The sequence below is a fragment of the Rhineura floridana genome, chromosome 18, assembly GCF_030035675.1.
Source record: "Rhineura floridana isolate rRhiFlo1 chromosome 18, rRhiFlo1.hap2, whole genome shotgun sequence".
NCBI lineage: Eukaryota > Metazoa > Chordata > Lepidosauria > Squamata > Rhineuridae > Rhineura > Rhineura floridana.
The window spans coordinates 28,612,028-28,626,835 of record NC_084497.1 but is presented as its reverse complement, the minus strand read 5'-3'; the positions used below and the strand labels follow the sequence as shown (position 1 = coordinate 28,626,835).

At 47.8% G+C, this 14,808-nt stretch overlaps 1 protein-coding gene across 1 annotated transcript in view; it reads right to left on the bottom strand.

Moving 5' to 3' along the window:
• UBR4 (ubiquitin protein ligase E3 component n-recognin 4) overlaps window positions 1-14,808 on the bottom strand; it is a 121,248-nt gene that overhangs the window by 75,998 nt on the left and 30,442 nt on the right. Inside the window, exons 38-50 of the mRNA XM_061601934.1 lie at window positions 14,546-14,776; window positions 13,581-13,751; window positions 12,546-12,728; window positions 11,685-11,843; window positions 10,543-10,695; window positions 9,900-10,127; window positions 8,684-8,841; window positions 8,126-8,297; window positions 7,210-7,411; window positions 6,170-6,333; window positions 5,804-6,020; window positions 5,469-5,685; window positions 2,400-2,432 (exon numbers count right to left, since the gene is read on the bottom strand). Of these exons, the coding sequence (XP_061457918.1) occupies window positions 2,400-2,432; window positions 5,469-5,685; window positions 5,804-6,020; window positions 6,170-6,333; window positions 7,210-7,411; window positions 8,126-8,297; window positions 8,684-8,841; window positions 9,900-10,127; window positions 10,543-10,695; window positions 11,685-11,843; window positions 12,546-12,728; window positions 13,581-13,751; window positions 14,546-14,776 (2,288 nt within the window). The remainder of the gene's footprint in view (window positions 1-2,399; window positions 2,433-5,468; window positions 5,686-5,803; window positions 6,021-6,169; window positions 6,334-7,209; window positions 7,412-8,125; window positions 8,298-8,683; window positions 8,842-9,899; window positions 10,128-10,542; window positions 10,696-11,684; window positions 11,844-12,545; window positions 12,729-13,580; window positions 13,752-14,545; window positions 14,777-14,808) is intronic.

Sequence of the window (14,808 nt, the reverse complement as noted above, 5' to 3'; positions counted from 1 at the left end):
GCATGCAAAAAGTCCTGGCTCCAATCACCAGTGACTGGCAGGCAGACCTGGGAAAGACTCCATGCCGGCAACCCTGGAGAGCCGCTGCCAGTCAGTGTAGGCATTACTGAGCTAGATGGACCAATGCTCTGACTAAGTGTAAGGTGGCCTCCTATGTTCCCAAGACACCAATACCTGCTGTCCCTTCGCCGCCCTTGCAGCCGCAGTGCCCACCCCTTCAGTTCCCCTTGCCAGACTCCTGCCGTGTTATTTTAAGAGAGTTTGTTCTCTTCAGTGACAGCAAAACACAGAGAGGGGTATACTCCTTTCACGAAGTAAGGACTATTTAAAAATAAAATCAGCCAGACCACTGTACATTGCATGCCCTTGGTTTCCCAGCACGTCAGGTCTACGCTCAGACAAAGTCACATACGAGGTGTGTGGCTCAGAGTCCCAGCTCAGCTCCTCAAGCTGAAGAAGGATGTTGCTATCGACAAAAGCTAAGGCCACATTAAGTGAGCAAGGTACATTCTCTCCCCCCACTGCTTAAAAAAACAACAGATAAACACATGTGCTGGGATGGAGACAAAGTGGGAGGGTGAACAGATGTGGCTCTGAACTTTTGCTACGGAAGGCTACATGCTTTAAAGTGTTTTCAGTGCTTTTGTTTGCCTCCCTGGGCTCCTGCTGGGAGGAAGGGCGGGATATAAATCAAATAATAAATAAATAAATGCCAGCCAGGCAAAAATCCAAGCCCTCCCTGCTGGGGCCTCTGGCCCCAGTGGCAAATGCCGGTCAGAAATGCAGTCCTCAGATGTTAAGCTGAGGGTTAAGAAGCAAGATTCAAACTGCGGGCAGTGTGTGACCTCACATCTCACTCTATTACCACTTGCCCCTGTATCAGCCCTGTCCGCACCCAGAGATCTCAGTTGCGGGCGCTCTTCATGTGTCTGTCTCCTAGATCTGTGGGGTAGGTGGTGAGCAGAAGGGGGGGATTTCTCTGCAGTGCCCCATAACTTTGGAACTCCTTCCCAATAGATCTGGCAGGCAATCACTTGAACCTGAGCTTTGTATCGCCACACGTCGGAAGGCCTTAAAATTTCAATTGCCTTTCCCCTTATTATTTGCTTAGTATTATTTATATGTCTCTTAATAAGAAAAATTCTCCGAGGGACTTACATAAAATGGCATTTAAAATATTCATTTTTTAAATCAGCAATAAAAACCAGGACATTATAATAAAATGATCAAAACCTGGATAAAAGCAACTGTTTAAAAAACATACACAAGAAGATTACATGCGTGAGTAAGCTTGCCTAAACCAAAACAGTTTCTGCAGGAATCAGAATCAGGACAATGAAGGCACCAGCCTAATGTCAATAGGCAGGGAGTTCCAGAGATTAGTAGCAGCCACACTAAAATATCTATTTATTGCAAGCACAGAAAAAGTAAGTTTTGTCTCATTTGCTGGGATAGCAGGCTGGAAGCACATTACGTTATAGAGTGCTTGAATAGATTTTGTTTTTTGTAATTGTAGCTTTTATTAGACTAGTTCACATGTAACGCTAAACCATAGTTAATGCAAACCACAAGTAACAAACCCAAGCTAAAGTTGAGGCATCTGGCAAGCAATCACTTAAACCTTAGGTTTATATCATCACAGAATAATTAAAAGCATCAGCAAGAGCAGCCAAGCCTTGAGAGCGGTTGGATGTCACTGTCCATTCGGCCCTGCCGCTTTTGAGCAGCAATGGCTCCTTCACCACAAAGGAGGAGGTCAAGGTTTACACATAACGCAAAGCTACGATTAAAACATTAACTAAGGTTCATAAACAAACCTTGGTTAACGAGCAACCTTTAACCATAGTTAAGCTGCTGAGCAGGGTTCATACATAATATTTAAGCCGTTGCTTAATAAACCATAGTTTTGACTTATTAAACCATAGTTCATAGTTTAGCAAACCATAGTACAGACCATCATTGCAAGGCTGCTTTGGACAGGCTTTGTGCCCGGAAAACGTGATGCAGAGTATTTTTAAAAGATCAAATAAATACATTTAGCAGCAGACAGGAATCAGCAGGTCCCTTCCAATTAGCAGTCGAAAAAGAGCAGAGAGAGGGATGGAGAAGAGAAACCAGGCAGAAAAAAAAGACAAGCACCCAGGATTCTCAGCCCAATTTTGCTTGCGGTTTTTGGCCAGCTGATCTGCCATGCAAGGGATCCCAATGTAAAAAGCAGCTTGAAGGTCACTTTTTAAAAAGAAATATCTAGGTATATGCACACGCGCATTTAAAAAAAGAAAAGAACACCAGCCAACAGAAATCAAAGCAATGTGCTATTATCCTGTCTCTCTCACACACACACAAAGAAAAAACATTCGTGCAGAGAGAAAAAAAAACAATGAAGATATCATACTAACCGGTCCAGGGTGGTTAAGGACTCAGTTTCAGAACTTTGGGGGAAGCAAAGGAAAAGGGAAAAAAATATATATATAGATACATATAAATAAAAAGATATGAAGCGCACAGAAAATATTGAAGAAACACATCCTAAGCAACAAAAAAACGGGAGGGACAGGCAAATTAAATGAAAGAGTTGGGGGGGAGAGAAAGAGATAGTAGGAAGGTGGGGGCAAAGAGATCAAAAACTATTTCAAGCAAATGCTTTTCCTATAACCACCATGAGCTCCTTCACTGGTGAAAGAAATTAAGGGGAGTCCAGAGGCAATGGAGTGCAGAGAAAATGGGCAAGAATGGCCAAGTGAGCAAAGGAAACTCTCCCTCCAAAAAGAAAAAGAACTCTTTCACCCCCAAAAGGGGCTGCCTCTTGCTTTAAAAGGTGGGCCAATGAATACAGCGCCTCAGGTGCGTCCGGTACTCGCGACGTGGTTCAATAGCTGTGGGCTGTGAGCAGGATGCAATGCTGCAGGAGCACAGAAAGCCCACGGAATGCAATACTGAGCACTGAATTTGGCTTTTCCCATTCCTTTTTTAAAAATAAAAAAGAGTTTCTAGTCCTTACAGATAATCAAATACACTTGAAAGTCAGCAGGAAGGACCTGCTAAAATGTGAGAAGTGATGAGGGGGAGCTGAACAAGATTTTTCAGGAGCGAACGGTGGGCCTGGCAGAACAAACATGATACAAAGTGAGAGTCTGCATAGACTGACAACATTTAAATTATTTTACTGGGTCACAGACTTGAACTTTGCTTAGTGCAGAATTTCATGGTTTCAGGTGTTAAACTGCAGGATATACCCATCCCTTGGTCATATCTGTGTGGGTGTGTACAGTGCTTTTGGTTCAGTAAAAAATATGAGGTGCCGGTTCTCATATCTTGATAAATGTGTCATGGGCAGCAGCACAAATTGACTGACATGGGCAGCAAAGAAAAAAGAAAAAGAGGTGACAGTACGCCATACTGGTGAGTAGCGTCACACAAAAAAAGCACTACGTATGAGTCATTCTAAACCAGGAGTCGCTCACGTTATTGTCAAGCATAGGAGGTGGTGTGCTGGCTTGCTCCTCTCCAGGAATCCCAAAGGGTGCCATTTGCTCACAGCTACTCTCTCCCATGCCCAACACCTTCCTGGTCTAACTCCGGGCTAGGCATGACCCACTGCAGCTGAAATGCCTCTACGAGACAAGCAAGGTCACACCACTAAACTCTCCGTCGTCGTCTAGAGCAACCAGATACCATCTGTGGTGCTGCCAGTCCTTTGCTCCTCACAGCAGGGGCAACGGTGGAAGGCAGGATGTGGAACACTGGGCATTTTTCGACAGAATCTCCCGCCTGCTCAGCACCTGCTGGAGAATGCTGGACTAGGCAAGCCCTGGTCTGATTCAGGAACATTCGCATGTTTTTAAAGCAAGGGTGCGTGCTCAGAGCTGCTCAAGCAAGGGATGGGGAGGCATTTGTGGCCCTCCAGAGGCAGCAGGGCTCCGCACTGCCAGTGGCCATGATGGCCAGGGCTGATGGGCAGTGGGGAGTCTGTCGTCATCTAGAAGGCCACAGATGATCCCCATCCCCAGCTGGAAAACACGTCACGTGCGCCTTAAAACGGCAAAGAGACCTTGAGCCTTTGCAGGCTTGTTTTAACACACAACACTTGCAGGCCCTAATGATTCCAGTTAAAACAACAACAGCAGCAAACACACACACAGACCACTCAGGCTGGATGGCCCCAAAGATGCACTTTCTCCACACAAATCATTTCCCCCCTGCTCTAACAGCATGCCTCCCCTCTCTCCCAACGCACACACTTCTCCTGGTACCCCAGCCAAGTCATCAGTCGCCCCCCGCTTGCCCACCAGCCATTGGGCTTCTCCTGCCATCCCTGCCCTTCCTTCCAACCAGGGTGAGGGGGAAAAAAAGAATAAGGAAGGCCCATAAAGCAGGAATTGCTAATGGACTCCAACTCCCAGCAGCCCCAGCAGCTGGCAGGGCCAACGGACGGGGACAATGGGAGTTGCAGTCCCAACAACATCTGGAAGGCATCATGTTGCCTGCCCTTGTCCTAAAACACTGCTGCACACTAGCAACAAAAGAGTTTCTCTTCTGATTTTTTCATGCCTCTCCTCTCCTTCAAAGCTGCACAGCAGAGAGCTGGGAAGAGAACTTAAAAGACTCCCCCCCCCAAAAAAAAGAGCGGTGGAGACAAAGCAGCATTTCTGGTGCGATGGAGGCAGTGGAGGGTACAAAGAGCTGCATGGTGAGCGCTGGACATCCCAACCTCTCCATCGCCAGGGAGGAGGAGCAGGAGGGGACCTTTATATGAAGGACAGGAGGGGATTAAGAGGCACTCCGGGGTTTCCTACAGCACAATGAAGTCATTAGAGCAGGGGTGGGGGACTTGGCCTGCCAGAGGTTCCAATTTGGCCCACTAAGCCTTTTTTGAAACCATGCCCATCTGCCAGCCAGCTGACATCACCACTTGAAGTGTGGGGTGGCAGGTGGGATTCAATTCTGTTTGACTCAGCTGCAAACAGGAGGTCCCGGTGGGGAGCTGGCATGCATAGTTGATCCTTGCAGAAAGCAAGATGGGGGGGGGGACCCTGCTCAGTTCAGTTGCACATGCCAGTCCCTCGACAGGGAACACCTCAACCATGTAGGTGGGCTATGTGGGTGAGTCTGCCAGGAAAAAGCATGAAAAAGATGAGCAGGGGGCTAAGTTCACCTCCATAACTATTTTCTTCCCACCTCCGTGGGCCAACTTTGACAGGGGGACTGGACCACCTAAACTGTCCATCACCTGACATCATTATGACCTGTTCAAGTCATCCTGAGGGTGTGAGGGAGAGAAAGATGTGGCCCTCACAGCCCAAACGTTTTCACCACCCCTGCATTAGAGAATTCAAAGCTCTCTAGAAAAGCACTCAACACTACACTTTCTTTGGCACCACAGTTAGAAGCAGTACCTGAAGGGAGACAGAGGGATGGGAATTTTTTTAAAAAAAGAACAGAAAAAGGAAACAACTCTGAAGATTCACCTCTCGAGAACGGTGGCGCTTGTAGCCACTGGGGTGGCAGATTCTGTGTCTCCGGTCCCATTCCCCTGATTCAAGTTGGGGGGACAGACGTTGTTCACAGACGCCGACGGGAAATCCTCTGGGGGTTCATCTGGCCACCCAAACTGCTCCTTCGTCTTGCCATAGATCTTGATGGCGTCCAACATGGTGACGCCAGCAGGGTCCACAGACGCCCCGACTGGGGGGGAAAAACAAGAAGGGGGAGTTTGCAGGATGGAAACTGCAAAACAGACAATTATCAAGAAAAAGAAGAGAGTTATTTGCATTTAAAAGTGGGCAAGGGGGTGGCAGCTTACCGAAGATAGTCAGCTTCTTGTCAGCCTGCAGTGCTTCCTCTCGGGTGAAGGGGAAATCAAACCACCGTGGCCGGCTCAGGCTGAGCTGCATGGTGCGGCCAAAGATCTCCAGGTAGGAAGGGGCTCGCTCAATGGCTTGGGTCCCAATCTGGACCCTCATGCCGGTCATCACCATGGTGCTGCTGTTGTTGGTCACTTCGATGGTGAAGCCACCGGGCTGTAGGACAGAGAAAGCCGCCATTCATAAAGATGGGGCAGCAGAGAGCAAAGGGGTCATAAGCAGCCACCACCAGCACCCTGAGCATCATAACCCTCTGGGGTGCCTGGAAGTGCCCTCGTAAGAACATCTCTTGCAAGGGTTTTTACCTTGGTGTTGGCCACATACATGCCAGTTGAGTTGAGTCGATGCTTGATCTGCTGAGCGTTGTAGACCTGCAAGAGGTCGTTGCCCCCAAATTCCACATCTGTCAACTGCTGGTTGTGCTCAAAGAAGTCTATGGGGAAGTTCACTTGGGTGGAGGTGCGAGTTGCTAGGGGAGAAAGAGGAAGAGAGAAAACAATATCCAGTCTTAAGTCAGGGAGCGCTGGGTGGCATTCAACGCTAGTCCTACTCAGAGCAGACACACTGAAGTTAATCGACGTGACTCACTTAGGTTCAGTCATTTCCACAGGTCAACTCTAAAGGAGGACTTCGTTGAACACAACCCTTAGGACTCATCTCAAAATGTGGCCAAGCTAAAGTACATGGTCAACAGCATTTCCCCCGCATCCAGCCATAATGGTTCCCTCACCATCTCCAACAGTTAAAGTTCAGTTTTAGATTGTAACACCCTTTATGGCAGGTGCTTCTCTATATTTATATTTGTTTATTTAAATATTTTTAAACTGCACTTTAATACAAAAATATTGCAAGGTGGTATGTCACCTTAAAACAAAACACAATACTACAGTGAAAACAATAAAAAAGTCAAAAGCTGGTTGGCAAAGAACCTCAGGATGAAAAGGCCTCTCTGAATAATACAGTTTTCAGAAGAATATCAGGCTTATGAAAAATCCATGGGTAGTATTACTGTTAATTATATTTGTTGCATTGCAAAAAAAAATTGCATCAAAGCAACTCAGTTTTTATGTCCAATATAAAATTTAAAATACAGCAAAGATAAAAGAACATTAACTAAAAGTGTTCATATTACAATAACATCAAAAGGACACACCCCACCCCAACTACAAGAGGAACACGAATATGATGTCAATGGCATTACAAAAAAACAATCATAATCATAACAAAGAGCAACAGTAATAACAACAAACAGACCACTTGCATAAGTGACACAAACAACACAATGCAGAAAGAGAGGGTACGCCACCTCGCGGTCCCTAGCCAATCTGACCTTGCAGCGACTTACTGATGGCGGCCGCCTTGCGCTTGCGGACTGGCTTCATGATGCTGATGACACTGCTGGGCTGGAGCGAGGGCTGGAGCCAGTAGGAAGTGTTCTCTACATTTGCCATGTAGATCCGCAGGCTGCCGTCCTCGCAGAGGAGGATCATGGTGGTCCTCTGCTGCTCGTTGCAGGCTGTGTGCCGGATGGCCACCATGTCCTGGATCTGAAAAAGGGTAGGAAGCGCCTTACATTTCCAGTATAGTGACCACAAGAGCATGTAACGCTTTGAGATCTACCTTCGAAACAACAACAGCTTGGGAAATCGTGCAATACTCTTTTCAGTCAAGCTGATGCCTTCAATAAATCTTCCAATGCAATTAAATTTGTTGATGAAATATAGAGCCCAGTAAGTTGTTTTTACATAAAACCCTCTTTGTCACGGAACTACTTTGTCACACTTGGGCAGTGGGGGGACAGGGAAGAGATAAGGATCCGGCCCACCAACCGGATCCAGCCCCCCGCCTGCAGTAAATTGAGAAATATAAACCAGCTGAATATATAAATATTACAAAAATCAATGCCAAATATCATGTTACAGAGCCAGTCTGGAAGATCATGTTTCCCATAAACATCGACAAACGGATACATGGTACTATACAACAATCACAGTATGCTAATATGCAGCATTTGGACCAATGGCGTTACTATTTGAGGGCTTGTAAAAAAGTTACACACGTTTTAACTGCTGCTGATTTGGGATTCTGTTACTAGGTTATCACACGGCGCAATTTATACTGTTCCATTCATTTCATTTCTAGTGGGTATTCTCGCTCTTTTCTTTCTTCCAGCTTCAGAGAACCTTTCCCCTCCCTTTCCATCTCTCTACCCGTCGAAAAAAGCTGAAGGAAGCAGACATCTGAAAAATAAACAAACTGACCTTGGCTTTAGCCGGTAAGGTTTTAATTTCCTGGATCAGGAAAGTGTCTGGCTTCACCATCACCACCAGAGGGACACCAGTTGTCTGTTGCACGCAGCAGACCAGGCCAGGGTGGTTCATTACCTCTGACCACTGGCAGAGCGCTGGGGAGGTCTTGCTGCTGCCGTTGGTGCTGCAAGCGAAAAGAGATTGGCAAGGTGTGACGTCAATCAAGTCTTGCAAGCAGAGGCAGTTCATCCCTTCACAGGATCCCCACCGCTCCTGGGAGGGGCTCTAGCTCAGGGATGAGTCAACGCGTTGCATGCAGAAAGTCCTGGGTTCAACCCTCAAAAGCATCTACAGGTAGGGCTGGGAATATCCCGTCTGAAACCCTGGAAAGCCATTGCTGCCAGTCAGCGTAGACAACACTGAGCTAGATGGACCAGGGAGTCTGACTCAGTGAAAAGCTGCTTCCCACCTTCCACCACCTTGCTGGATAGAAAATGTTCCCAATGTCCATCTCGCGAACAGCACAAGAGCAGCCCGTGCCAAGATGGCAGATGGGGAAGCGAGCCTCACCTTTTGATGTTGATGGGGAAGAGGCGCATCACCTCCAGTGTGGCTCGGCTGATTGTGGCTGCAAAGGATTTGCCTTGACAGTAACTGAAGAAGAGCATCTGAAGGACGTGAGAGTAATAGACGGACACGCCACCTCCGGCCACCTGCCCGTTGCTGTCCTGTAGGGGGAGGGAGGGAGGGAGGGAGAGAGATGTTGGGATTTGAACACCTGCTGACAGGACTCGGACTGTAAAGGGTTCCAAGGATGCAGAGAAAAAAGGCATTTCTGTAAACACTGCTCCAAACTGGCGTTTGAGAGTCAGGTTACACAAAGCTCTCCTTAAGCCACATCAGCTGCAGACGGAAGGGAAATCAGTGTGATGTGCTGGCTAGACCAGGAGATGCCAATGTGGTGCCTGTAAATGCTGGCCAGCAACTCCTGCAGCACCCACAAAAGGTCTCAGTAAATAACCTGGGAGGTATTCTACCAACCTGTACTGCATTACCCACTTGAGGACCTCTGTCACCCATGAGAGAAGAGGGTGGGAAACTCCTGTTGCACTAGCAACAATCCTTGCACTGACGGGACTCTGACTTAGCGCTACATAGAAAACAACCCCCTCTTAAGAATCCACAATGCACACAAAAGTGGGTTGTATCCAACTAAGTCCTACTCCGAGTAGACACACTGAAATTAATGAATCTAAGTTAACCATATTCATCAATGTCAATGGGTTTACTCTGAGTAGGACTAGCATCGGCTAAAACTCACGGCTTGGCATTCCTGCTCAGTTCCTGCTTGCAGTGGCTCAGCCTCTCCTTCTTTGAGAGCCAGTGTGGTGTAGTGGTTAGAGCGGGACTGGGACCTGAGCAACCAGGGTTCAAATCCCCACGCAGCCCTGAAAGCCCACTGGGTGACCCTGGGCCAGGCACCAATTCTCAGCCTAAGCTACCTCACAGCGTTGTTGTGAAGATAAAATCGGGGAGGGACCATGTTTGTACACCCCATCGAGCTCCTTGGAGTAAAAGTGGGATATAAATGTAATAATGCATAGTTAAATAAAAATAAAAACGTGACTCCATTAAATTGGATGCCAGGGGACAAGTTCTGGAAGGGAATGAGCCAAATGTGTGTGTGTGGGGGGCTTACTCCAGGTTTTCATATTGTAAGACCTCCTTAATGATTGCGGAGGCATGTAGCATAATATATATTAAGATGCCAATGCAGTCACAGTACCTTCAGGTCCTCGTGTGAGATCTCGAGGACATTGGTGACGTAGAAGGGGCCATGCTGGGCGCTGCTGGCTGCCTCCATGAGCTGCGTGTAGATGTAGCCGGCAGAGGACATGATGACGACAATGTTTTTGCCCTCCTCGTTGAACAGGAAAGTGATGTCCCTGATCTTGGAGCTGGGCAGCAGGAAATAGAAAGTCGGGCTCAAGGCGTCCACTGAGAGGTCGTAAATCTGTCGGGAGAAGCGAGAGCAAGCAATGCACGGGCAGGCCAAGACAAAAGCAAGGACTAAAACCAGAAGCTAGTGTGTTCATGGACTGAAAACTATGCCTATGAATACCAGTTACTGGGAATGGCAAGTGGAGAGAGCTGCTCTTGCACTCGGGTCCTGCTTGCGGCTTCCCATGGGGGCATCTGGTTGGCCACTGTGAGGACAGGAGGCTGGACTAGATGGGTCCCTTTGGCCTGATCCAACAGCCAGGCTCTTCTAATGTCCTTACCCCTCTACCCACCTGCACAGGGCCACACTCCTTTCTTGCACAACACCCTGGGATATTTTAAGACCCAGTCCTAGCCAAGCAAGGCCTAGAAAAAGGCCGGTCTAGTTCAGCATCCTTGCTGCCACCGGCTTCCTAACTTTGCCGCACCTTCACAAAGTCCGCCGTGACGATGCCAAGCTCCGTCTGCGAACCTGGCAGCCACACGGCTTTGATGATGAAGTTGCCCGTGGCGAGCTGAGGGTGAAGCACCAGATGGTCAGAGACAGAGCCCGAGCTGCTGAAGGTGAGGACGTGGCAGTCCTGTCAAGAGACGGAAACAGAAACAGAAATTACAATGCTGGGGAGAATGACCACATTATTAATACGTAAAATGGAAAATAGTCTTTTACTGAGGATATGACAAGTTTAGACTTCTCTTTGAAGCCCAAAGCTGTCTTATATATATTCCTTATGATTTTAATGTAGTCTTTCTGAAATGTGTGTGTGTGTTTAAATGGAGAGGGGCACAGAAAGGGCTGCATCCAACTATGTCTTACTCAGAGTAGACGCACTGAAATTTAATGCACCCACATTACTCATGTCCACTGACTTCAATGGGTGTACTCTGAGTAGGACTAAGATTAGATTCTACCCATATATAAAAGTTTTTAAAACATGATGTAGTGGTAAGTATTATTGGCAGTCAAACTGTCCAGAAAATAAACTAATTCCCCTACCATTTCGGAATGCTTTTTAAAATGCAAAATGCAGCATTCATGATGAAATATAGATATTATTATTATTATTATTATTATTTACTACATTTGTATAATGCCCCATAGCCGAAGCTCTCTGGGGGGTTTACAACAATTATGTTAATATTAATTGAATATTATGTAAGAGCGCATGGGAAATCAATTAAAGATTGGTAGAAAGCTGAACATTATTGAAGCGAATCCCACGCACACGAACAAATACATACACACAAACAAAATACACAGGTTGCAGGGTGTGTTTATTCCAACACACACTCACGGGATAGCTCCCATCCCCAGGATCTTATTTCGGCCCCGCCCACTGTTGGCATGAGGTCCCCAAAGATTATCCATGAAGGAATGTGGCCCTCGACGGGGGAGGGAAGGTTCCCCACCCCTAGAGTAGACAGACCAGCAATCTGACTCAGTGTAAGGACATTTAAGATGCAAGAATGTTGCCACTACAAGTTTCCTCTTTCTCAAAGCTCAGCAGCCCACTGTCCTCGCAAGAGCGCAAGCAGCACGGTGGCCCCAGAGGCCCCGGCACATTGTTACCTTCAGCCCGCAAACGGCCAAATAATCCTCTTTGCATGGGTTCCCCGTAAGGCTCAGGACGGTGAAGGGCACCGGGGCAGACGCAAGGCGAGTAAGGGTCAGCTTCCGCTTGCTGGAGTCGGCTTGCTTCAGCAGAGCTGAGAGCTGCAACACTGTGATCTGCATTTTAAAAAAACACAGCAACGTAGAACACTGCAATTAAGTTTCCGTCGTGCAGAGCCGAAGTTATGCTGTAGAGCTTGGAAGGAAATGGAATTTCCCCGAGTTGAGGACTTCAGCCCTGCAGCACAATTAGGCCCCTGAAGATTCCCCAGACTGCCACCACCGCCACCACATGGGTATGTACATACACAGATCTTGTCAGGAAATGAGGGGGACACAAATATTATTACATTAATAGTTTTAAAAAACAAAATGCTAGAAAAGCCATTGACAAACGGCATCTGGTCAATTCAACATATAAAGCAGAGAATCAAGAATTTCAGGCCAACCAGTTATATTCTTATGCGTTTTCATAATTAAATGTAAAATTATTAATATCTAATATGTTTTAATCTGAATATTTAATTGTTTGGTAGAAGGCGCTTATGGTAATGTGTAGTATAACATGCATATGTGGAAAATGAAATAAAGGGTGGTCTCCAACACTAGTCCTACATCAAAGACAGTAGACACACTGAAGTTAGCAAACAGGACTAATTTAGCTCCATTAATTTCAGTGGGTCTACTCTGAGTAGGATTTAGTTGGCTACAACCCGGATTTGTTAACTAAAAAGAGAGCACATACATGCAGACATGCACACACCCTGCAGGCTGTCCCAAGCATTCCAAGGTGCTCCCCTGCTCACTGCCCCGACTCACCTTCCCTTTCTCGTGGCTGACAGCCAGATGCTGGCGGCGCCCGTGAGGCGAGGAAAGCACACACATGGCCACCCGCCGCAGGACATGGGCGCTGATCAGCTGCCGGATGGTCTGGCCCTGGTCCCCGCTGTAATTCATGCGGACATTCTCAAAGGCCCCTTCCTGAGAGCCCAGAGTTGGCACCTGCGTGGCGAGGAAGAGCAGAAAAGGGTGAAGCTGGCAAGAGGAGCCTCTCCTCCTGTTTATTTCTGGCAACGGCCCGTAGGGTGAACCCTCCTTCCTCCCTGCTGTTGCAGAAGAGTGCCTGGAGACCTGCCGGGATCGAATGCAATGCTTTTTGGAGGCTCCATAACTAATGAGGTGTACAGCATGAAGGTAGAATGTACACCTCCACCTTCTCCTCCTCCTCCTCTGTCCTGTTGACTCCCGCCAGTGAGCCAAACAACATGCCCTTTTAAAAGAATAAATCACTTTCCAGCTCTCTGTGCTGCAGCTAAGAAGACTGCTCCGACCTTTTGCCAAATCTGTGCCACCCAAAAAGCATTGCGCCCTCCCCTCTCTTCCCAGCATCTTAGGTTTATTACACAAGACACACCCGCACCCACTCCTTTATAACCCGCATTAATCCAGACCATGGCCCCAGAGGTTAAATTCCCAGTTCACCAGGGCGGCTGCATCAAAAAAAGTGGGGTTTCTTGTTTCTTTTTAAAATAACGCCACCCAAATTGTAAGCATGAGAAGGACATTTACGAAGCCCAGTTAAGGGTAAGGCAGAGATGGTGCCCTCCAGATGTTGCTGGATTCTGGCTCCCTTGTTAAACTTCTGACCATTGGCCATGCTGGAGGGAGCTGATGGGAGCTGTGAGCCCAGCAACATCTGTTAAGATTCCATCAACATCTGGAGGGCCACAGGGTCCTTTTCTGATATGTTTGCAGGAAGACCTCCTTACCACCCTGACGTCTGCCACCTTCTGGAGCCCGCTGCAACCACTGCCTAGGAACAGGGCAGGAGAGAAAAGAACCACAAATCCTTACCATCAACTGATCCGTCATTTCCACAGTCTTGTCCAAGGTGTGCAGCTCGTTGAGGGCCTGCTGGGCCCGGCTGCTACTGCCCATGGCCGAGGCCTGCTGGAAATTGACCTGGATGGCTTCCATGAGGAAGTTCAGCATATCCAGCACCAAAGGAGCAAAGGAGAAATTGGCCTGCAGGAAAATGAAAAAAGGGGAGACAAGCCTTAGCGCCTCGAGAACTCTGGAACATGAGCTTTGTAGACCAGTTTTATTTATTTATTTATTTATTGTTTGATTTCTATCCCGCCCTTCCTCCCGGCAGGAGCCCAGGGCAGCAAACAAAAGCACTAAAATAAAACATCACAAAAACAAACTTTAAAATGCATTAAAACAAAACAACTTTAAAAACGTTTCTTAAAAAAAAAAACCTTCAAAACATCGTCTAAGATTAAAAACGTTTTTTTAAAAGGTTTAAGAACATGTTAAAAAGCAATTCCAACACAGACGCAGACTGGGATAAAGGTCTCCACTTAAAAGGCTTGTTGAAAGAGGCAGGAAGTTTTGCTAGGGAAGGGCCATTGCTGATTGGCAGAGCATCTGCCTTGCATGCAGAAGGTCCCTGGTTCAATCCCCGCAGCATCTCCAGGAAGGGCTGGGAAGAAACTCTGTCTCAATCCCTGGAGAGCCACTGCCGGTCAGTGCAGACAACAATGACCTTGACAGACCAAGAGTCTGTCTCAATATGACGCAGTTTCCCATGTTCCAATTAAGGAAAGGGTCATAAGCTCGGTGGCAGAGCATCTACTTTGCGTGCAGAAGGTACGAGGTTCAATCCCCGGCACCTCCAAACTGCCTGACACCCTGGAGAGCCACTGCCAGTTGGCACAACGGGTCCCTCTAGCTCTTAACTCAGTACAGGACAGCGGTTCCCAATAGAATGAGGCGGGTCTCCCTCTCCCCTGGCTTTCTGGCCAGCAGGGCCATACCTGGGACTGCAGCTGCTCCCGACAGCCCTCTACGTTCCGACACAGGCTGCTCTTCTTGGGCTTCTCCTCGTCGGGCCCTCCCCGCCCGTCGCTGACGGAACCCTTAGATTTGTCGGTGGGAGAGGTGCTGGAGTGCCGGACGACACTCTCGGGCACGCGGGTCTCGCTCTGGAAGGCGGACTCCTTCATGGTGGAGCTCATGCCGCTGCTGGGCGTCCTCTTCACCAGGGCCTTGAGGGATCAAAACCAGCAACGGGGTCAAA